The sequence below is a fragment of the Sparus aurata genome, chromosome 18 (assembly GCF_900880675.1).
Source record: "Sparus aurata chromosome 18, fSpaAur1.1, whole genome shotgun sequence".
NCBI classification, from domain to species: domain Eukaryota; kingdom Metazoa; phylum Chordata; class Actinopteri; order Spariformes; family Sparidae; genus Sparus; species Sparus aurata.
The window spans coordinates 32,036,893-32,061,271 of NC_044204.1; the positions used below are offsets into that span (position 1 = coordinate 32,036,893).

Here is a 24,379-nt window from a genome sequence, read left to right on the forward strand (position 1 = left end):
TGAGAAAAATGAGTCTTTATTAGTGACTTTCATTTTATTTTAAGAGGGGAGGTGAAGCTGTGAGTAGAATAGCAAACCCCCCTCCGACTGAGTCTAGACACTGGTGGTGGTGACGAGATGAAGATGAAAGGCTGAAGATCTGGTGAGATGAGGTGGGGGTGTGAGGGGTGGAGGAGGGTCGGAACAGTCCACTGAAAGACTAAACGGCCATAGTAAGATGACTAAAAAATGGGGAGGGGCGGGGCTAAGACAGAGAGAATTCTGAATGAGCGAGCATTATGATCAGTCTTCCTGATTGAACGCAGAGCTTCATTAAGGACGTAACTCTGTACGTACTCCTCCCTGCAGCACATCTGACAGTCATGTTCTGATGTTATCCGGGTCTTGAGGTGGAACATTTGCCACACAGATTTGCCTCAATATTGATCCCTGTTCCCTTTAGCATTTTGCAAAAGTAATGTTCTTGAACACTTAAGTGAAAAACTGCATATGTGAAGGAAAGCGAAGGAGCTATAAGAGCAGTCGTTCAGTCGGCAAAGTCGTTTAAGTCTCAGACTAACCTCGGTGCTGCTGTAAACATTCTCATTTTTATCTTATACATCACAATGTGTTCAACATGTATGACATGAAAACAGCAACATCAAACTAAATTGTTAGCTGAGCAGCAGAGAGAGCAACAATAGGGACGATCTGACGCCTGCGATTATGCCGTCATTGTGCCGCTCTGTTCGATGCATATTTAATAAGCTCGCCTGTATTGAAATCTACGTATGTTGTATTGGTTTCAAAAGGGCAGATTGAAGTGGGTTACAACCTCCCAGGACTTCCTCCTTTCTTTTCTGCGCTCTCATTGTTTGTCTGCCTTTCTCTCCGTCACTCTCTTCCTTTCTGTTTCTCTCTCATTAAAGGCCATCCACATCCAACACAATAATCCATACAAACACTTATTTCTATTCATGAGTTTGTCTTTCGCGCCGCAGTTCAACCCATGCAAATGTCAACACTGAGATTGGTCTCCCACGAGGCAGTTGTACACACCACACCTGTGAACAAAAGACACATCCATATTTACCAGGTTCCGCTTTTGTCAGAGCTCCTGACTCCCATCCCGGCATTCACACGCCTGTCCCTTTGAATAGATAATACCTGTATTGAAAAGCTTGGGATGATGATGTTAATTTATTATTTTTGATTTATTTTAATTAGTCAATTCAACAAATGCTATAATTAAGAAACCTGTGATTCAGTCAAATTGCTGGCCAGCCTCAAGTTTTTTCACAATTTTCTGTTTGTATTTTTATCAGTAGAAATGGTTTTACGCTGTGCAAGGAGATTATTATTACCTATATTTATGTTGATCATTAGGCAGCAACCCCTGGCAGCTGGAGTAATTATGATGACAGCAAAGGTGGATGTCAGGGGATGTAGCAGAGCTCAAGTCCACAGATGGAGGAGGTTGGGGTAGATGAGTGATAATCATCGTGAAACTATTAATCAACGATGCATTGCCTTTGTCGCTGACTTAGTCTCGTACATATTCATGCTAACAGCATGTCTGCTAAAACAATTATAAAGATCTCTCTGTGCTTTAACCAAAGTGCTCGTTGGATGGTCGAAAAGCATCGAACATTTGTGCTGCAGGAGCTCGGGTTGGAAAAGATTTTTCTAACTTTCAAAACTTTAAGATCCAACAAGCGCAGTGATTAGCCGGCTGTGTGAAGGTGAGCAATAAGCGGAGTTGAAATTTCTCTCTCAAACTTTCTTTTTTCATTCCAGCCACTTTGTGAGCAAATGTGTGCAACACTATGAATGCTTTCAAGGAGTGGAGGCTGATAGAAAACTCTTTCAAGAATAGATAAAATGGCACACAATTTCTAACTCTGCCCTCTCCATGGTTGCTTGTTTTTCACCCAGCCCTCGAGTGTTTTTCAGAACACTAATGCACACGTTTGCCTTTAGATGAGGTTGTAAAAACTACTATATTCTAATGTTGATGAAGGTTCTCAGACATCCAGGTCCTGGTAAATCTACATGCTGTATCGTAGGCAACTGGACTTGTTTCAGTTTTGCACACCCCAAATTGTAACTGAATGTTTTGGACCACCTATATCAAATAAACAATCTTGGATGAGTTGTTGTTGGAAATGTACCATAACTGGATTAGTACAAAACATTTGCTTCTTCCCAAAATCCAAACAAGCAAGTGTTAACCATGAGAGCAGTTCTATGTATTAGCTGCCCCAGACCTGTCACTGCTTCTAAGCCGTTCCCCCTTTTGATTTAGTGCTGACTGCCCATTTCACACCTGTTTCTGCTAACTGGTCTGGGAATATGAGACTATATGGTGGTGTCCCTGTTAGCAGGGAAAATGAAAAACCCAACCGGGAGTGTTGCTGCTACCACCACAGGCTGTGTCGTGGCCCTAACCACAGTTCGTTCCTGACATGTCTTGCTAGGCTTGAATGCCTTTCATCAAAAACACAGGGGAGATCTCCTGGGTGCTTCGTCCACACCAGAGGGATTGTTTCACCACTCAGTGCTTCCAGAGAGGAGGAGGAAATATCCCACTTAAAGGGTCTTCTTCCTCTGTTGTCTAAGAATCCACCCACCCTTCTGCCGTTGAAGAGAGGGGGCTCTGTGTTGGGTTTGGCCTGTATGCCCCCTTCTGGCTGGAGCCAAGACCAATTCCACCAGTACGTTTGGGTGTTTTACTGTACAAATCCACTGGGAATCTGCAATTTGCCATTGTTGTGGCCACTTAAGGTTCTCAATTGAAATTATTCTAATGGGTGTCTCCTCAAGCTGATAGAAGCCTCTTACAAATAGGTAAGAGTCATTTTTGAGTAGTTTTGTCTATTGGATTTGATGGAAATGGACCATTTTCATGAGCAAATCCTCCTTCTCTTCTCTTACCATACTTAGTCATTAATATAATACAGCAGGTTAGTTCCACACTTTGACAGTGTGAGAGTATGATTTCTTCTCACCAATTCAGTCTGTCCTTGGACATTGAAATGTTGTATGATTGATTAAATCAAAGTACTTTTAACTTGAGTGAAATTGGTTTATATTCCTTCATCTAGCTTAACCACCTACTCTGATCTTTGTCATTTCATTTTTTCAGCTAGCACAGACGAGAGACATGTCCTGTGTCCTAAAAATATGTAAAAGGAACAAAACATTACAAAGTGACATTACTAGAATTAAAAGTGATATTCTGCTGTATATAAAGCACTACCATAGCCGGACGCTCAGTTTTAAAAAGATATTGTTTATTGAGCCTCAGAGCAGTGAAGTGTGAGAGAAATCCTTTGTCAAAACAATAACCTTTGATAAGACACATACTTACATATACAATACAGCTGGAGCACCACAGGTAGACGCATTGAAACTCCCAACAAGCATCAATAATGTAAAACACAGTCCACCAGAGGGATAACAAACACGGTTATTTTTTCATCTTTACGTGTTACGTTCTGCAGAAACACATTCATCAGCTCTGGAAAAAGAAATGTGACTTACTGATGCCTGGTGATAAAAGCTGTGAAGGAGGACAAAATAAAAGAACTCACACACAGAATAATTTTTCTGGGTGTGAGCAGGTTTATGTACGTATATATATGTACATAACTGCATAAATGATCTATGTTTCATTTCGTTATGCAACCCTGTGTTGTATAGTGGCAAATAGATAACATGTCACCTTGTTGCTACCTTGTTATTTTGATATTTTCATTTGTGTTAACACATTTAAACATACGTACTTGAAGATACGAAGGTCTTTTAGGACTCCTTGAGGTTTTGTCATTTTACACTCCTCCATCTAATGCTGTAAGTAACAGAGCCTCCTTTTAATGTGGAGGACAAACTGTTAAAGACAGCAGTAGATGAGTGTACCTGCTACCACAGCCTTGCTCGCTTCCTACATTCCCTATTGACCAATGAAACTGAAGTAATCAGGGAAAATGTATTATTAATACCAAGACGTGTTATATACACACATACAGCCACAGTGTATACATACATTTTTCATAGGCTAAAGTGTCCAATATAAAAGCCTCGATATACAACCATAACAAAGAGGCAGGCACTTCGGAGGGAGAATGCAATATCAATACACCATAATCTATCCCGGAGCTGATGCAGCCTTAACCCCGAACATATTAACAGCAGACGAGATGCAGTGTGTGATAATGACAAGATGCACGGTGTTCTACAGCCGGCTTGTTGTTTTATAATGTTATTCCACTGAGTGATGGAGGGCATCTATTCAGGTGAGATGCACAGTTCACCGTCCTCTGCTGTAGTCTAACAAAAGTAACACAATGAAGAAGAAGGTCAGAGTCTGAGGGAAGGCAGCCATTTAGCAAAGAGCCAATACCTGACACTATCCTGGCATCTTATGAATGCTGACGTATTTATGATTCTAATCGAATGCCTGCTGGCCTCAACAGCCACCAGTAATGTCTGTATTGGCATTTGCTACAGGTGAGTAGATTAAATCTTGATAACCCAAACAAGCTGCCAAGTAGCAGAAGATCCATAAAAATAGTTTTTTTTTCTTCAGTTTTGTTGCATTGTTCTTGGGTTTCTCTTTTAAAGGCCTGTTATGATGAAAATACAGTGTTTTATACAAATACGGGTATGATTTGCATACTTTTAATCAATCTTTGAAATCACTGAAATAATAAGAAAGCAGCCGACTGTATGGACGCTGGTGTTTATTTTAATTCTCTTGATGCACCCCTCTTGGTTTCGTTAGATAATCAGACATCAGGCATGAAAAAAGTCTTTCAAAACTTTAACAATAACGTCTACGTTAACGCCTTATGATACGATCTGCATTTTCTTCCGTCGCTCCTCCGTTGGCCACATTACGATGAACTAGATGTCAAAACTGCACGTGCAAGACTTCACGCCCGAGGGTATCAGAATTAAACCTTTGAATACTATTTAAGAATTTAGAACCATATTTCTTATAAAGCCTGTTGTTTTGTGTCACACAGAAGATGTCGTTTCTTAAGTTAAAAGTTTTCTTCTTCGCCTTCGGGAAGCCAATAAAAATAGTATGTTGTTTTGAGTCGACCTACCATCTGCTGCTGCCAGAAACCCTGTAAGCCTTAATGGAATTTACGAAAACAAACATCTTATTTCCAATCGTTGCCATAAATCAGTTTCTTTTCATGCAATAGAACTGCAAATTTCGCCTGACTCAAAATTTAGAATATAACTCAAGGGCTACCAGATGCTTTTAAACTGTTTATCGATAGTCTCATCAAGTTACAGCACACAGTATTAAGAAATTAACACAACAATGATTTGATAATGCTTCAATCAGCACATAAGACAGTACAGGCCACAGTGTGATTTACTGTCTGAAGTGTTCTTACCCTTTTTTCTCAGCAACTTGGGTAACAACTCTTATCTCATTCTTGTGATTCTGATACTTGCATCATTTTTAAGAAAATAGTCGCTTTTATAGAAATCTGTTTGGCTAAGTGTTAATTGTGTGTGCTGCCTAGTAGGTGGAGAGAATTGCAAGTCTTTATGTCTGCAGATGATGTGGAGAATAGAATCATAACACAGTGAAAACACATCGTTTGATTCATCGCTCCCTGTATTAAAACCTCTCTCCTCTGTAAATTGTATAACACCAATAAGCCAAAAAAAAATCCCACACACAGTTTGTTCTCAGTCGAGGTTCTTTTTGATCCTACACGCCTGTTCGGAAAACTTTTCCTCATGTGAACCGTCGTGATGTAATCAAAAAGCACACACACAGAAACTGAACATATTTTTGGAGCAGAAGATTACAAAGAGTTTGTCATGTGGCCTGAAACATGTACAGTACGTTCTGTTAGACACAGATAATCGTGCCTAGTTAACTTGATATTAATTAACTGTTTCACTCCTCTGCTCCATCCCTCTTTCTTTGTCTCCATCTACACACATTTCTCTTCATCACAGTTGAACAGATCGTGTCTGTGTTCCACGCTGCGTCCAAACAAAAAGCATGGGATCATTTCTCCAAAGCTCAGCGGAAGAACCTGGACATGTGGCGCAAACAGGTTGAGGTTAGTATTTTTTAAGATCAAGTGTGTAGTTGTATGTGTGGGTTTTGTAAGGACATATTTAGCAGTAATTTGACCAATGCTGTTTAACTTTTCACAGTTAAGTTACAAAAAACAAAAAGGTAGACACACTAGACTTTCACAGCCAAGTAGAAAAAACAGCAAGGGTTCTAAAATTAAACTCTGAGGAACGCCCAAAAGGAAGTAATGTAAGATTACATTTGTAAATCAGTAAAATTTGTATGATACAGGGGTCATGGGGGCCGACAAAGACAGTGTTGCAGATTTATAAACACTCAACATTACATTCCTCCTTTTCCAAAAGCCGCCTCTGAGGTAGGCGTAAACATGTGGCGTGAGGTGAAGCTCGAAGTTCGGCTGTGAACAGTGACATAGAATTTGTCTTCAAAATAAGAGCTTTACATTGCACCCTATTGGAGTTTAGAACTGGGTTCTTAGCGGGGGGCTTTTAATTTGAAAGTAGCAACCGTCCTTAGCTTGCTGAAACAACATCAAGCTAACACAACCAAACAGCTACAGAGACCGAGGAGACGCTAGCATCTCCTGGATCTCAGCGGCTGTCCAGTTGTTCATCTTAATGTCCGCAGATGAAGTGATGGACTGACTGCTGTGATCAGCTGTTTCTTGGTTTTAAAACTCCCCGGCTGTGTGTCGCACAACGGTGCAGGTCATTGACACTTCCACCCATCTCAAGCAGGGGCCGGCACATTGCAGCCTTGTTTTTAGATAGCAGGCGAGGCGCAAATAAGTGTACCCTCCGAGGCGGGAAATCGGCGGACCAAAACAGACCCCCAATTTGCCGCCCTCTGTCTAAAACCGCGGACCGAGCCGCCAAAAGGATGGGCAAATTGGCGGCTTGGTGCCCTGTCTAAAAACGGCTACTGTTAGTAGAGTATTTAATTATACCTGTTTAGTTGCTTCACTGTGTAATGCACTAATTTTAGCAACCCCGTTTACACATAGCATTAACTTGTTATGTGTTTGTGGGTATCTCATATTGATTGGTAAGTATGCATGTTAATGAGAGGTAAATAAAGAATGTTAATTAATAGAAAGGTGTATGATAACATGTCTTCATCCACACAACATATCAGGATCACAATTAAATACCAGGTACACGGAAGGCTTCTTCTCTTACAGTAATTAGCATCTGCATGTTTTGTTCCCTGGGGGCTTCAGTGAGCAGGTAACTTATAGATTGTTTTGATGCTTTTATTCTCCTCTAAACTGTCTCATGTGGACATTCACAGGAAAATAGCTGCATTTTGCATGTTTTGTGTGGGAGGGAAATTGAGGTTATCCATCCCGGTTTTCTAGGAAACTGACAGAGCTCTCTGCCTGTTTGATTATGTCTCACTCTCAGACAAATGCCACGTTAATTATGGTGAAGATATGTGCTTAATAGAGTCTGTGTTGTTGTTAATAGAGAGTGCAGCATAAGGTGTGGCTCTGGTGGAGTCGAGTTGAACTCAGATTCCTGCTCTCGCACAAACGCTGCATATAATGGGGTGTATCTGAAAACACACGCTATTACAAATCAAGCTTTGTCACAGCATGTTGCTGAAACATTGTCTGTGCTGAATGTCAATGAGGCCTGGTCTTCGTGAATATTCATGTACAGTATCAAAAGAGAATAGCGTTCATTCTGCTCCATCCCCTGCAGAACTATGAAAATGCTAATAACTTTCCAGAAATAGATCTATGACATTAACGAGCATTCAGAGCCACTGCTGGGAGCTGTCCACATCGGAGTGTTGATACATTAATCACACTTTACACTTTTAACCCGGCGGATATTGATTTGTTGTTATAGGCGGAGCGCGGCGGCCCGACACATTGTTGTTAACTCCACAGTGTAACGACGGTAGCCTTTGCATCAGATGTCGTAGTGCGCGGGGTGAGTGCGTGTTCAGATCCCCGTGTTGGTTAGCGCTGCTGTTGAAAAGCTTCTTGTGTTCAACATAAGTGTAAATCAGCTCCTGAATTATTCTTGTTACCTCAGTCAGGCTGGGTGTTGTTTTCCATCACTGTATCTATAATAAGACAAACTGCCTCGCCATCTGTACACCAGACAGACTGCAGCAGAAGTACAGACATAACTCTTCTGCAGCCTCGCCGATGATTTATACTTGGCGTTTTTTAATCGTCTAACTGACGCAAATCTCAGTCTAATAAGTCGCTGTTTATTTCTGCTCCTCTTCCTTTATTCACTTTCTCTACAAAAAAAAATCATCCTTTGACGCACAATGTTTTCTTTGAAAGGAAGTTTCATAGATAACGTTTATAACTTTGTTACGATAAGGGAGAGATTCAAATTAAGTTCTCAAACACAGAACATTAAAGGCTTTTTTAAGGAGCTTTAACATGAATCTGTGTCAGAACTGTTTCATTAGGAAACAGAAACGGGGAATCCGAGGTTTTTTCACTTACATGGTCGCAGGTCTGTCAGTCAATCTGTCTGTTAGTCCACCGCTTTGACTCTCTGTAACATCTCAACAGCTCTTGGATCAGGTTCCATTAAACCAGAGGTGTCAAGTAACAAAGTAAAACTCTTTACATTTTCAAAAACGGGTTCATTACTTTATTTTTAATGCACTTGAGGGGGATTATCAGCTTATGTGTCATTGCACGTCGCCCTCCCAACATCACAACTCTCCGTGCACATCACACATGATGGACACATACAGCTCGGACAAACCTTTCTGATTCCTTCAAGTTTAATAGTCTTTGAATATATTAAAACATGAAGTGAGGTTTAGTTAGCTTTGCACAGAAATGGCTGTTAGAAATGTTCCTCAGAGGGACGACTTTTTACTTTTATACTTTAAGTGCATTTCAGAGCCTGTGCTTCTTACTTTTATTTAGAACAATGAAATCTTGGAAACTAGAGGGACCACGTACGAAAAGGAAAAAGTATCAAATGAGGAAGGAAATGTTAAAAAAGCTTTAATTGCATTGGCTAAATCATTAAAAGAGATAACATGCCACATTGAAATAACAACAACTTACATATTGGTCAAAATATGTTGTCTGTTTTAATGACTATAGCATTTAAATGATTTAGCTACTATAATGAGCATTTTCTTTTATATTTCCTATCTTGTTTGACACATTTTGTGCTTGGATCCCCTCTGTTTTTTGTATTTGCTGTTTTTATTGTTACACACACCTTTCTTCAAGTGAACTAAAGCTTATCAAAATCAAAGAGGGCCACTTCGGCACCATGGGGGGGAATCGCACTCAGGCAAGAACTCATAATGTCCATTCAAAGCTCTTAGTTTCTTTCTGATGATTTATTTGTCCCAAAACAAGCAAGCAAAACAATATAACAAACAAATCCTGTTTCCTGTATGCCGTTCTTGCTCTGGTAAAAAACCTTGTGCCCACCCAGGTGCATTCTGGTCCTCCACCTGCGTTCATACCTACATAATCTCCTGTGCCCAGTGCTACCCAATTTACAAAGAAAACAAAAACTAAATAAGCTAAACAAAACAATAATATTTACCTCAAATTACTACTAGTAGAAAGCAGTATCACCAATTGAATCAAAATTAAACTGTACTAATCACACATTATCAATTACAAATAATGAAATAGCTCCAACAAATAGATTGTTTTACTTTGAAGAAAACACCATGTTTGTTGGAAGAGTGAGTGCAGTAGAAACCACAGACAATCATGAGCCTCTAGTCTCATTGTGGTGTACAGGCCTCTGCTGCAGAGGAAATCATCCAGGCCGGCAGAATGTCACGTCCCTCGTCGCTCTCACCAAGGTGGAAACTGTTTTGTCTCTTAGGGGACACCGTTTTTTTTCCCTCCCCTTTGGCATGGCACGGGAAATTGAAGTGGACAAATTGAAAAGCAAGACGGCTGAGCAAAACAAATGTAGAAATGTAACTGTCGTTGCAGTTATTGCATGGGGTGTGCTTTTGCTGTTTCCACCCTTGAGAGAGCTTGGTTGGAAATTGTCTGAATTTAATGTTTTGGTATTTTTTCCAGTCGTTGCGAGTCACATATATCATAAACAGACATGCATATAAACCGGCTGTTTTCTGTAATGTTTTATTCACAGCTACTTTGAAACATTCCAGGATGGCATTTGAGGGGGTTCTCCCTGTTAACAGCAAGACGTTAGATTCATGAAGGATTACAGCGCTCTTTGATCTCAAGTTCTTTAACACGCTCAATAGCCTGTTTTAATCCCACTGTCTTTCATCTGTTATATACTTTCACACTGCATTAACCAGAGTAGAGAGGCCTCTTGCCCTTCAATGTGATAATAGAACAGACGCATTTTTATTATTTGTGTGCGCCTACCAGACACTAACAGTCAGAGTGGAGGTCGAGAGGATAATACGATTTCTATGCGGGTCAAACTGTATCAGGCAAACAGTGTCTGGAGTGAAGGGCAAAGTATTTTCACATTAGTTGAAATGATTTTATCACGATCAACCACACAAACGCTGCAGCCGTTCACATCGTGAGAGATTTGGCGTCACGTGCTCGTCTCTTGCCACGAGTGCAGCGTAATGGTGTGTGGGTGTAGGAAGCTGTCAATCAGTAGTCGCGGTCCAGATGTGTGTGTCTGTGAGAATACTAAATGTCTGCATGTGTGGCCAGAGTTGACCTTCAGCCGACACCCTGTCAACACTAACCTGATGGCTGCCTGAGTGTTCGTGTTTGTCGGTACTTTACGGTTTGCCCTTTGCTCCCTTACATTTACCTTTTGAATTGGAATAAATAAAATTGACTTGACTTGTTGTTTGATGATAGTAGAGACGATATACAGAACACCAACAATGCAAATATTTACACCGCTTTGGTTTTTGTGCATTGCAGGAGGTCAGAAACATGCACAACGAGCAGCTGATGGGCATCAGGGGAGAAGAGGAGATGGAGATGTCTGACGATGACATGGACGACTCATCCGCCACCAACAGCAAAGACTCTGAGGACCTAGGTAAACATCTTTGGACTGACACTAAAGAGCGTAAAGGTGCTAAATGATGCAGGATTCTGTCACCTCATACCCTACCTGCTGATACTGTAGTTATCACTGGAGTTTGGGCTAAGAGGTGAGTGTATACAAGAGTGCTGCTGGACATCCAGTGTGATTTGATATTTGGACGTTACTCCTCACAACCTCACGCTGTTAGAATCAGTGTGTTATAATTAGTTTAAAAACAGCTTTATTTTTTTTATATACTCTTAAGAGGTTTTTTTTTCTGGTGGGATTACAGAGGGAAACGTAAGTACAAATCGTCTACTGTTTGATACATTTAATTTCAGCTGCTTTATAGTTTGGCAAATCCAAAAATAAGTGTTGCTGTGGTCGTAAATGTTGTTATCGCCTCAGAGTGTGAAGGTAAAATGACCCACGCTCTTGTTTGATTCCCCTCCTGAGCACAGCACTGGTCTGTTGCAATTTTTCCACAAAAGTAATTCTGGGAAACGCGGGAAACTAGTAATTACGGTATTCACCGACAAAGTACGCTCCATCACGAAAATTAGAACTCTTTGTTACACAGAAGCCCCTGGAAAGCAAAACAAATCATTGAATCCAGAACATGGAGCGATAGAATCGAGGCGCGCTTTACCTCTGAAGAGAACCTGTAATCTGATATTAGAAACAGGCAACACACTAAGAGATAAATAAGCCGTGCAGAACAGGAAATAGAGCTAATCTTTTGAAATCTCTCTCCTGAAGAAAAGTTGCGGCCTTTAGGCTTCATGCTCTGTTATTATTACTGCAGTGAATCTCTGCACTGGTAAATCTGATATGCTGCCCAAAAACACCAACAGAAAAATTAAACAGGGAATAACAGCAGTACTGCTGGAGCTTGATCCAATAAAGATACGTCATATTATGGGCATACTTTGATAAACTATGTAGCTCGGTACAGTTCACAATGTGCACACAGGCACGAGCACAACGCCGAAAAAGAAATCCCAGATCTCACAAATTAATGGGAGAATAATCTGTTATTCTTCTCCTACGACCGTGCATGTGAGTGTGTGTGTGTGTGTGTGTGTGTGTGTGTGTGTGTGTGTGTGTGTGTGTGTGTGTTTTTTGCTAGTGTTGATTCCTCACCAGGGTAATTCAGGGCTGTGACACAGGGGAACTGAGCTGTATCTGTCCATACTTTTGGCTTTCCTTGGGCAGCAAGATAATAAGACTTGAGACTTGATAATCAATATAATCCTCACCTCTTCCTGCCTCAATGAGCACTGCAGGGAGAAAACAAACACACACACACACGCTTATGCATCCATCTTTATATTTCCACAAGCCAGTAATTTAATCTTGTTTCCACACATAGTTTAAGGAGAAAAAAAAGTATTTCTTTCACAGTCCAACGGATATGTTGAAACTTTACATGTCTTTATGTTGCAACTTTAGCCATTTCTAGGTTTTTATTTCCTGTTTCATGTCTTCACTATGCTGTGCTTTTGATCTGCTTAGGTTCAGGCACAGACACCAACTGATTATGGTTGGGAAAAGATCATGCTTGGCTTGAAATATCTGTTTTGGTTGCCACAAACACAGCTGGACACGTCCCAACTTCCTGTCAAAAGTATCTGTTTTATGTTGCGATAAACACAGCTAAAAAATTAGGTGTTTTTCACTTGCAAATGAGGAAACGCAGTCATGAACTGTCACCGTCTTGTATTTTTTTTTTTAAGATATTTTCTGGCATAGACACCTTTATTAAGCAGTAGACAGATAGGAAATATGGGAGAGAGAGGGGGATGTGACATGCAGCAAAGGACCTCCGGCCGGAATCGAACCGGGTCGGAAGCGTATGTGGCATGCGCTCTAACCACTCAACCACCTGCGCGCCGAGGTCACCGTCTTGTGATGTTAACATGATATGACGTGTTTTGAAGTAATTGTCAAGATGGTATGTAGACTATGACATGTACAAATGTGTCTCTGGTTTGCAGAAACATTTTATTCTGGTCAACAAACAAAATAATTTCAAATACGCATTTACAAGATAAGTGTGCAGTCTCGATGTGATTGACATGTTAATCATAGAGGCAACATTGAACACTTCTTCTATGCAGTCTAATTGTTAGCTATTTGCACGGTCCTGGGTCAAATGTTCAACATCTTATTATTGGGTGCCATTCTGACATTGCGCTAAGTGGCTCTTACTGTAGACGATTCAATTAATAGCATCCTTCTCTGGACCATCTGAGGGAATCAACTGCTGGACAGAATGAGGCTTATTCAGACAAAACCTTTCTAGCTGCTTCTCGTTTTTTCCCAGGTGGAAATTACCCTCAAAACATAACAACCTCGGGTTCATGAAATATGGATTCATCTTTGAAGTATGCCTACAAACTCTGCCTCTTTGCTGATTTTGATTCACGCCCTCGCAAACCCACAAGTGGTCTGCTGATTTAAGGGGTGTGCGAAGCTGAAAATACAAATGACCTGAAAAACAACAACAACATGACGTTCGTGGCAACAAGAAAAACATACTGTACTCTACAATAGAAGAACAAAAACTCAAGTGTATTTTGTGTGCTACAAACTTTCAGACAAGCTGATACGTATAAATAGATAAAGAAAATAATAAGGGGAGATGTTGGGTCTCCAGCAACTGATTTGATTAAAGCAGCAGATGGTAAGCTCAGACTTTAGCTCATTTAATAATTTTGATTTTAACTACTGCTCCTGACAAAAGCTTAAATTCACCAATATACCACATCACACCTGCAAATAAAATCCCTCTCCTGCGATTCTTCTAGAAAGTTGGTCTGGTCTAGTTTGATTTTTTAAGACGGTGTCTCTAAATGTCACTCGTTAACTCATGCACTCATTGCAAATAGAACACACCAGTTTGGCATTTGGAGATGACGTTTGAGGTTTGACAACAGATATTTTCAGTCGAGCACTCAATAGTCAGATGTTTTGAGAACACCATCTTTGGCTGAAGTCTATCAGGCGTGAGTGAGTTATCAAATATGTTTTTTAACTGTTATGTACTGCACTATGTCTCTCCAGATTTAAATGTCTTTTAAGTTGCTGATCGATAATGATTTGTCAGGTTCCCTACGTTTATACCACATGCAGCCCTGGAACAAAGCAGTACAACATTTGGACTTCCCGAAATGGTCTATTGATTAAGACTTTAACAAACAAGTTTTAAAGTCCTCTCGGATGAGATTGATGTAAATGTTTAGTGAATGAAAAGTATAATTTACATATTTACCTCAGCCTTTGACCGTTGCTTTTTGGATGAGGTAAACTTTTTTTGTTTTCTAATGTCGTAGCATGAGCCGCTTTTTTTCCCACCAGCACACGGATGCATGACGGTCAGTTTGAGGCTTCATCAGGAATGTTTAAACATTCACAGAATAACTCAGTTAAAATCGAATAAACGTAAGTCAGTGGTGAAGCTCTCCAATGCAATATGCACCTTAAAACTAAATATTAAAAGTTTGCCTGAAGCAGACATGATTATTAATTAGGTAGCAGCAGGCATCATATGCAGAAATATATCTGAGGTTAAAATTCCTCTAATTAAACTCCAACCACACCATTAGATGCATAATCTTAAACTGAAAATTAATAATTTGTCCAGTAGATATTGTAAAGGCCAACTGTTTGCCAGTAATTTCAGTGTTGGCTCATATCAGACTGTCCAGCCTCCATTTGTGAGGGTATTGAAAAATCTGATTTGGGGGAATTTATTAATATATTAGCAGCAGATTGCAGATTAAAGTCAATACATCTGCTTTGTTCTGCTTTCTGTTGCACTCAGGAAAGTGTGAATTAAATTTCTTTATGAAAGTTAATAGGGAAAAGAAACAGGTAAAAGAAAAAAAAAATCCTATTCAAGTCAAAAGCCTTTTTAGAGATAAAAGGCACTTTTGGCATTTTTCAAAAGGGATTGTATTTCAGTGACTGCATGGGAACATAATTTCTTAAAGGCTCTCATACTATGCAGTTGGTTCAAAAATGTAAAAGCACGACAATGATTCGTTGTCTAAAAGCCTCGGGGGGATTTCTTTCTACACTTTTTCTCTTACAGAGATTAAACAGAATTAATTTTGTGTCAGCTTTATGAAAAATTTCATGGTTATTTTAATAGCTCTGCATGAGGTAAAAGTATAAAGACTAAGATGATATCACTTACACTTTAAAGTCAGTAGATATTTGTGCATTATGTGAGGCAGACAGGTGCTTCAGTATGGGTGTTACCAGTGGATCACATGTGAAAGTTAATCTAAAATATTAAGTCACAGCGACAGCAGCCCAATCATCAGATTAAAATGTTGGCAGTTAACATTTCAGCAAACAACTGACACGTTCACATTTAAGTTTTATGACTTCAAGCAGGAAGGTAAAAGTCTGAGAATATCAGTGCTGGATATGGTGATGTTTGACTTAAGGTGGGTTTGTGGCCGACCAAACAGGTATTTTTTATGACAAAACACGATCTTTTTTTCACCTTAACTTTGGGGCTTTTGTGTCTAAATCTAACCAGAGCATAAGCACAGAGTGACACTTAAACCTAAAGAAACTTGAAGTGTGAAAACAAAAGGAAATTTAAATCTGTGGTTAGCAGAAATGTGTATTGGCAGCATTGATTCTGACGTTGGGTTGGTTACAGAATCAGAGAACAACAGAAATATGTTTGTGTTCTTGTTGATGAGTGAAACAGATTCTTCCTGTGCGTGCAGAACAATAGAGTTTGGCATTCAGACAGAAACTACACTGATTACATTCTTAGAGAGTCTAATAATGTGTCATTGTGTGTTTTTTGTGTCGTCTGAATCTGTAGGTGTTTCTCAGGCAGAGGCCTTGAAGGAGGAGAACGACTCCCTGCGCTGCCAGCTGGACGCCTACAGGAACGAGGTGGATCTGCTCAAACAGGAACAGGGCAAGAACCAACCAATCAGCAGCGAGGAGGACGGCACGCACTCCCAGCAGCTCAGCTTCCTACAGCAGGCCCTGCAAGGCATGCAGAAGGTAATAAACACCTCGTGATGCTGTGTGTGGACTAGATTAGAAAGGAAAACAAGTTCGACCTATGAACAGATGACTTCAGTCAGATGTTTGGGACATTTTATTAGTTAGCATGAAACCGAATAGAATACATATCAATATGTAATACAGTCATAATCTTTAAGATCAGTTTAGTGTTGCGTTTTAGTATTTTTCCCTCCAAAACAAGCAGATGTTTCCCCTGTATTATTTAAACACAATATATTAAACACTTTGAATCTCGAATCTTAATCTTTTAAGAATTTCCTCGAAGAAAAAGCGATCACTCGACCAACGCACTTGATTCCAAAACACTCTTCAAAAGCAGGTAAAATTGTTGCCTACTTCAAACCGTACTTACAATTATTTATAATATTATGATAATTATGTTATCTGGAAAATAAGAAGCAAAAGAACCATCTGCATCACACAGGAGATACTTTGACAACAACAAACCTCAGCCATTTTCTGTCTGGCTCCAGTCCGCTTAAGTTGCTTTCATATTGCTGTTAAAGCAGCTACAGGTGACATTGTAAACTAACAGGGAGTGGAAGGAACGTTTTAGTGTAAATCAGGTTCGGCAAGCTGACAGTGGTCAGTAATTCAATCAAAGATCAGATCAAGGCCATGACATGTGTTCAATGTTCAGAGAAAAGCTGAGACATTCATTTGGAGGAAGAACTCGGTATTTACCAAAAGCTGCAGCATTTGTCTGCACTGGGAAACTAGTATAAAAGCAGTTCACATAAAGAATAAATGACCTCCTAAAGCTTTCTGTCAAGCAGCGGGAGGGATAAGGTGTATTAACCTGAAAGATGAGGAAGAAAATGTTCCCTTTGTAGGCAGTTTCAAAGTTTGTTATAATACGATATCACAGCTTTCAGGAGTCAGGATTATGGTCACTCTCAGGTCAGGACTTAAGTTACATAAAGCAGTGAAACTGGCTGCATCCAACCAGGTGTAATTTAAAAGGGGGGAGTGAGTGAAAAGACGTGTGGGTGGACAGTGACTGTGTAGGCTGTGAGGCTGCATGATGGAGGCTGTCGCTCCAAAGTATGTTGTGCAGATTCTATAACTTTCTCTGCTCTCATACGACGGCACAAATGGTGGTTTTGATTAAAACCAAGATTCCAAAAAACAGAACCAGATCATTTGTAAACAGACTTTTTACCATCAGAAGTTTTAAAAAGTGTTCCTGAGCTCACATAGTTTTTCAAAGTGGTGAAACTTGCCCCAATGCGCCTTTAGAGGATATTCCTTGTTATACCCGTTCATGAAAGTATCACCTGTTAGAAGAAGATTAAAGGACAGCATTCCCATCACACTGTTAATTCCTGCCACACGGATGTTTTGGGCAAGATCTGGATTTTTTCCATACATGTTGAGACTGTGATTTGATGCAAACAATTTGTTTATTGTCAAAGTAAAAGGGAGTGGGGTTTGAGCTGGAGTGAGCAGCGTGGGGAATGGAGCCCAGCTGAGCTGAGCTGAGCTGAGCTGAGCTGAGGCAGGAGTCCAGGGGAGAGGTAATCGGGGTTGAGCAGGTGAGGGCTGAGTCCAGGGATTGTTTGAGTTGAGTTGGCGTAGAAGACAAAAGGTGGAGGGTAGATTAGGGGAGCAGGGACGGGGCAGACTGAACCGCATGAAGAGGAGAACGGGATCAGAGGAATCCAAAAAGCAACAGGAATCAAAGTCACATATTCAAACGACAGACGCAGACTGACTTGAGAGGTGGATGTGGACGAGCTGAGTGTTTGAAATGACAGGATCAGATGCAGCTGGACTGGCTCCGGCCCGGCCCAGTTCACCTGTAACCACTCAGGTTATCATGTCAACATACATAGAACAAAGAGAAAACCCTTGGCAGAAGTGGAGGGCATGACAATAACCATATATTTAAAAATCAGTGAATGACTTGTGGATGTGCTGCTTTTCGCCTTTTTTTATCGTTTTAAACTAATTTCTTGTCTGAGTTTTGAGTTTGGACTGAAAACAAGAGGACTTGTGATGATTTGTAGACATTTTTTTTATTAATCAAGAGTCATTGATAATTGAAATAATCATGTGAATGCTTGATTCAGCCTTGGTATGTGTGCATTAGCTACACCACACATTAGCTCCTACAGTATATACACCTGTAGTATATCCTTAATACTGTATAAACATTCAGTGTCTTTACTGCTGTACATTTAGTCCTATATTCTTTGCAACATTTACGTACAGCAGTGCTTGTTACACTAATCTATTCTGATCCAGTATGGCTGCAGGCATGAGTTTGTGGAGGGACCAGGATGTGAATCAATTTCTTGCTGTTTGATTGAATAATAGCGCTTGACACCCTTTAAATAGGAAAAACGACCTGGAAAAAAAAAAGGGAACAAGTCTTTGTGTCCTGAGGACCGGCGTTGAGAAGTGTAGCTTTAGGCCATATTTAATAGAATATTACCCTCGGGAACATTTAGTAATCCAATTTGAAAAAGAAAACGCTTCCTCAGGCGGCAATCCACTTTTCTGATCACCTGCTGTGTTGTCAAATAACCCCAGCCTGCAGTTACTTTTCCTTGAGCTGGGGGATGTCAGAGAAAATATTGTTTTCAGGGGAGGCAGAGGAGCTTTTCTCCACTTCCATCTCATTTGACAAAGTGCATTGTAATCACCTTTATGAAATGTGTCTCTCTCAATTGAACACTTTGCTCTCCCCCCAGTCTTTAAGATAGTTACGTTGTCTGGCCTTCAAAAGGCTGAATATTGTCAGCAGATAAAATGATCCCGTGGCTCGAAGCGTCACCTGTGAAACGAGTCATTCTGAAGGAAAGAAGTGATGTTCAACTTGAAACCAAAAAGACATTTACATTGTCTTTTTATTAACCTGTTCCCCAGTTAAATCCTATAAAGTGTTTTTGCAACAGCCTTTTCTACACATGACAAAACATACATGTCACTGTACTTGACAAAGTATGATGAAGGTTTGCACACAAACACGTTCAAACAACGAAAAGCATCCTTCTGTTGACACTTTTAGCTGTTAGATAGCATCTTTAACCAGATTTTCCTTCAGTTCAAAATAACACCTAAACCCCAAGTGCGAATGTTTGTGAGATTATATTTACCTATGAAAGGTTGGCTGAGCACATCTGTTGTTTTTCCAGCGCCACACATTCCCACATACAAGTTTACATGAGGGAGCTGCACAGCGCAACCACAATCTTCTGTTTATCACTGTGACAAGGTTCAGTCTCTGAGGGGCGGACACGCATATGTGTGTGTGGAGATTTGCCTCCGGTGCTTTGCCAATAGTCTATTCAGCACCAAGTGTAGATTATAACAAATTGTGCTCCAGCTCTGCAGTCACACCGCTCTGATTTCAGTGTTTAGAGTCAAACCTCGAAATTAATTTTCTGCTCTTGGACTTACATCTAATAATGTGTTAAGTGGTGACCGCTATCAAAACGGCTTATACCCTTATGCTCCAATTTTCAGTGCGAGGTGCACTTCCTCTAACAAATGTCCAATCTCAACATTAGGAAAGCTCAGCATCTCAGACACAACCTGTTCCCATACGATATAATCCCTTAAAGGGACAGTGTGTAACGATTTAAGTAATTTATTAACTCAAATCAACGTCTTCGTTCCTAAGTAAGTCCTCATTGGTGTACAATTACCTCTGCCAACAATCTGACTTATCCTCCTGAGCGAAGAATTACCTATCTGAATATACATAGCACGGGCAAGCTCTGTGGAGGCCGCCATGTCTTTCTGGTTTCAAAAAAACTATGGACTGCCGAGAAGGACACAAAGCACTACGTGGTACTACGTAGTGCAGCTAAACGCATTTTCGCTCAGAGCTAGCTTGACTGCAGAACTGAGAGGGAGCTCAGCAAAAGCTCTCGTCACTAACAATAACAATAACTAACCACATCTTTACCTCATTACTTGAATCAGTAGAAATACTCGACGCTGTTGGGAAAGAGTCCATATTTTGAAAATGAGTTTTTTGTCCATCAGGGCCACCGTAGCTTCCGGAACGTCTCCAACGTCTGCAGAACGGGAGGGGCGAGCAAAGGAGTGTTGCAATGTAGAACCTCACAGCTAGATGGCGCTAAATACTTGATATATTACACACTGTCCCTTTAAAGATACGATTTGTTTAAAATCGGGATTATGACCTCAGAGTTTGAGTCTTACATTTACATCAAGAAGTGTTTGTTGTTACCTGCATTCTGTCTGCATCATGACAGGGTAACATTAACACTGATGTCTGAATTCTAGGTTCAATTATATTCCAAATAATCACCAGGCTCACTGTACGGTGCGTTCAAAGATGATCACGTCTGATCATTTTTTATAATTCAGGTATCTGCTAGTTAGCGAGCAAACATCACAGATATCATGTTAACATATCATATTAGTACACACAGTAATTTATTCTGTTTTAAGGTACCGCTCAGATTTCAAAGGGTTCCTTGTGACAAAGACTGTTCACATTAATTTATGACACACTAATATTTTAATATACAGCATGTAAAGCACTTTGAAACGGCTCTTAATTGTCCGCTGGTGTGAATGTGCTCATGCGTGGTTGTTTTGTCTCTAAGTGTCAGCCCTGTGATGAACTTGCACAATCACAAAAAAACCTAAAAAACAAAAAGCAGGAATTGTTTTGTAATGCATATAAATAATGTATGTATGTATTCACATTTAACCAGAGTAATGAAACAGTGTTCAAAGAGGAGCCTCAGCTAAGTGCCTCTTTAACACACATACACACGACAACTGTAAATAAAGGCTGAACTGCCAGAAAGCAGTTCTGGAGTTAAAATGTTTTTTAAAGTGAAACTCTCGCCAAAATGCAACCTAGGCTTTTTTTGTGAATGTACCCGAGTCAAACCTTTGTGTAAAAGCATAATTACGACGGAAGAGGCACTTTTAAGATTTACCATATTTTAGTTTTCGGCTCAAACTCATTTTCAATGGGAGTGCAACGGATACTTTAGCGATAGCATCAACATCTCTATTTTTAAAACAGTAAGAAGGCTCGACACAACATGAAACTAAAAAAGAAAGTTTTTGAACAACTCGCGATATCGTATTATAACAAACTTTGAAACTGCCTACAAAGGGAACATTTTCTTCCTCATCTTTCAGGTTAATACACCTTATCCCTCCCGCTGCTTGACAGAAAGCTTTAGGAGGACAGTTAAGGTGGATCTACTGTCTTCTGGCAACAACTATCCACGACATATCTCACAAGGGGCGGGGGGGGTCGGCTGTAGCTCAGCGGGTAGAGCAGGTCGACTAGTGATCGACAGGTCGCTGGTTCGAATTCCTTCTCCCCCGGGGTGGAACTGAGCTTGTTGAAGTATCCTTGAGCAAGTTACTGAACCCCAAAATTGCTCCCGATGCGCAGTTGGCACCTTGCGTGGCTGCCTCTGCCATCATGGTGTACCCTGCCATCAGAGAGATAACTGGGATTAGCTCCAGTAACCCCTTGAAAAAAGGGGGGATAAAGGGGTTATATCCCCCTGACCCTCACAAATAAGTGGTTGATAATAAGATGAGATGAGAGACAAAACAACATATTATCCTGCATTTATATGGAACTAAGCTTTAGGAGTGTTCCACTTTAACTGTCCTCCAGGTTACGTCGCATTCGGAGATCAATACTTCTCAGCTGGCTGGATGGCGGCGAGCGGAACAAGCTACTGCTAACGTGACGTGTTCAAAAACTTTCTTTTTAGTAAACTCTGTGTACACAAACAATGACAAACAATGTTCTAAATGCTCGTGTTCATGTGTAGAGACCCCGGTGATACTAGGAGCAAAGTTTCATGTTGTGTCGAGCCTTCTTACTGTTTTAAAAACAGCGATTTTGATGCTGTCGCTAAAGTGCCTGTAGCACTCCCACTGAAAATGAGTTTGACCCAAAAACAAAACTCTGGTAAATCTTAAAAGTGCCTCTTTCGTCGTAATTATGCTTTCACACGAAGGTTTGATTCGGGTACATCCACAAAAAAAGCCTAGATTGCATTTTGCCGAGAGTTTCACTTTAAGGAAGGAAACAACTTTTCACTCTGTCCATCATTTTCCCTTTGTGAGTTTCTTCTTCTTTAGCACAAGTTGGTTCCTTTCATTTTATCCTCACTCATTTGATAAGCAAAACTACGAGGAGTGATAAGGTAGAGACTTCGGTAAGAACAACATGCAGGAGAGTTAATTCAGAGTGTCTGCATGTTTTAAAAACATCTCGATACTTGGCTCCTGTGTATTAATAATGTATTGCAGCAGGAAGTAATACAGTATATTTCCCCTGTGATATTTTATGTAGGTGTAAACCAAAAATAAGACATGATGCATACAAAGCACAGGTCATAACAATGGATAATGTGAAAGTATTAGGGTGTAATTGCATTATTCATTCACTTGTATGAGCAGAGAACATATTTTTAATACACAGTATGAATGAGGTCCCAGATATGCAGAGGAGCTCATTATGTGCAGGTCCTCGTTACTGACCGGCTGAAACGCTCCCCGGCTCCTTCTCTCTGGACCGTTGCTCATTTTTCACCTCACTTTACACACATTGCACAGCAACACTGTAACTGATGAATTGTTCAGCATTACATTAAGTGAAGAAGCTCAAGAGGGAGTCCACATTTTGTATATTTCCCCAGCAGGATTTTTTTTTTACCTTCTTATTGATCAGAGTTAATGTCTTGCTGTTGCTGAGACCCTGTGGTCAGGTGAACCTATTTTCTCTCTTTGTTTATGTTTAGCAACTCCTACGAATGAGGGACGACTTGAAGGAGCGAGAGGCCGAGCTTGAGAAGAGCACGGACGACAAACAGCAGCTGAAGAACCAAATACACAACCTCAAGGCGGGATTGCACAACCTGCAGACGACACACACCCTCCAGGTCAGAATAACAACAAACACATCTATAGTCACTTGGTGTTCATGTTCATGTGGTTTTTGAAAATGTCTATACTAACTCCAGAAAAAATATGCCTAATTTCTGGTCTAGTTAGAGAGAAATGACTTTGTAATGAGTGCGTGACGAATTTCACATATTTGGAAAATGATTCAACACATCGCTGCCTGCGTTTTATCAGAGATGTTGGTGCATTTAAAGTGGTGTTGAATGATTTATCCCCGAATCCACTGAGCACAGTCAATAAAAAGACGGGAAGTTTGCTCTGAAGGCATGCAATGAACAAGTAGTCGAGATCTTTGGTATGAAACCAGACTTTACAAAGAGGAAATTAAAGGAGACAAAAGCAAATCTACAGTATTACTCTTTTAGATTCAGGCAGAAAAATGAAGGAAAAGATGAGGAGATTTAAATCAAAATGTCAAAGGATGTTTAATCCTACAGGCATACTGCAGGCTAGCAAAGAAAAGTCGGTGTATTCGGTCTCTTCCATCAGGCTGTGATCGTTGTAGATGCATTTTTAATGAATGATTGCGGTCAGTGCAAACCGCTGCTTCATAATAAAATCCACACCGCGTTAAATGCTTTAATGTGAACTAAGAGCAGTGGGGGAAATGTTTGCTTTGCATTAGCGGTAACTTAATACAGTTCTGATACAGCTGTGAGAGAAACAACGAGAATCTGTGATGTGTTTACATGCACTTAAGTTACTGGGTTACAACAGACTTTGATCCGGTAAATTAATATCTTGGTTACTGTAATCGAGGGGGAAAGGATCTGGGAACTCTTATCTCTTGAGCTGGATTTCTACAGGGGATCGATCCTTTCTCTGCCATGTATAGTTGTGATTGTATAGACTGCAGACAGGTGCAGTAGTTTGCATTCTTATCTAAAGTCCGACTGAAACTGAAAGTAAGGCAAACTGACCTCTGCAAGTCGAAAATAACCAATGCAGCATCTTCTACAGTTGAAATAAAACAAGCCGTACCAACTAGATCACCTTCCTTCTACAGCGAATATAAATGACTTCACTGTTTAAATGACACCTAATTTCTCTGTAGAAACACAACATGTCATTTCTGCCACAAGGTGTTTCTCAGTCAAAACAGTGACTACAACAGACATGATGATGTGAAGACGATGGGAGATGTTGACTTCATTTTTAAACATCAACTTTCTCGATGAAAATCTGTCTGATGTAACTCAGGAAGAAATGTTCAAGGGCAAGATGATGTATTAAAGTTGTATTCATGTTACGTCAGTCACATTTGTCGTCTTTCTTTTCTAACTCCCTGACGTACCAACCGATGTTTCTCAGTCTCAGTCAAAACTCAAGGCTAAAATTAATTATGTTCAGC

The 24,379-nt window shown here is 40.3% G+C and overlaps 1 protein-coding gene across 6 annotated transcripts in view; it reads left to right on the forward strand.

Moving 5' to 3' along the window:
• LOC115568979 (ecto-NOX disulfide-thiol exchanger 2-like) overlaps window positions 1-24,379 on the forward strand; it is a 179,201-nt gene that overhangs the window by 140,284 nt on the left and 14,538 nt on the right. For all 6 annotated transcript variants that reach the window (XM_030396780.1, XM_030396781.1, XM_030396782.1 and 3 more), the window contains 4 exons: window positions 5,968-6,074; window positions 10,932-11,052; window positions 15,890-16,077; window positions 22,866-23,006. In XM_030396780.1, the coding sequence (XP_030252640.1) occupies window positions 5,968-6,074; window positions 10,932-11,052; window positions 15,890-16,077; window positions 22,866-23,006 (557 nt within the window). The remainder of the gene's footprint in view (window positions 1-5,967; window positions 6,075-10,931; window positions 11,053-15,889; window positions 16,078-22,865; window positions 23,007-24,379) is intronic.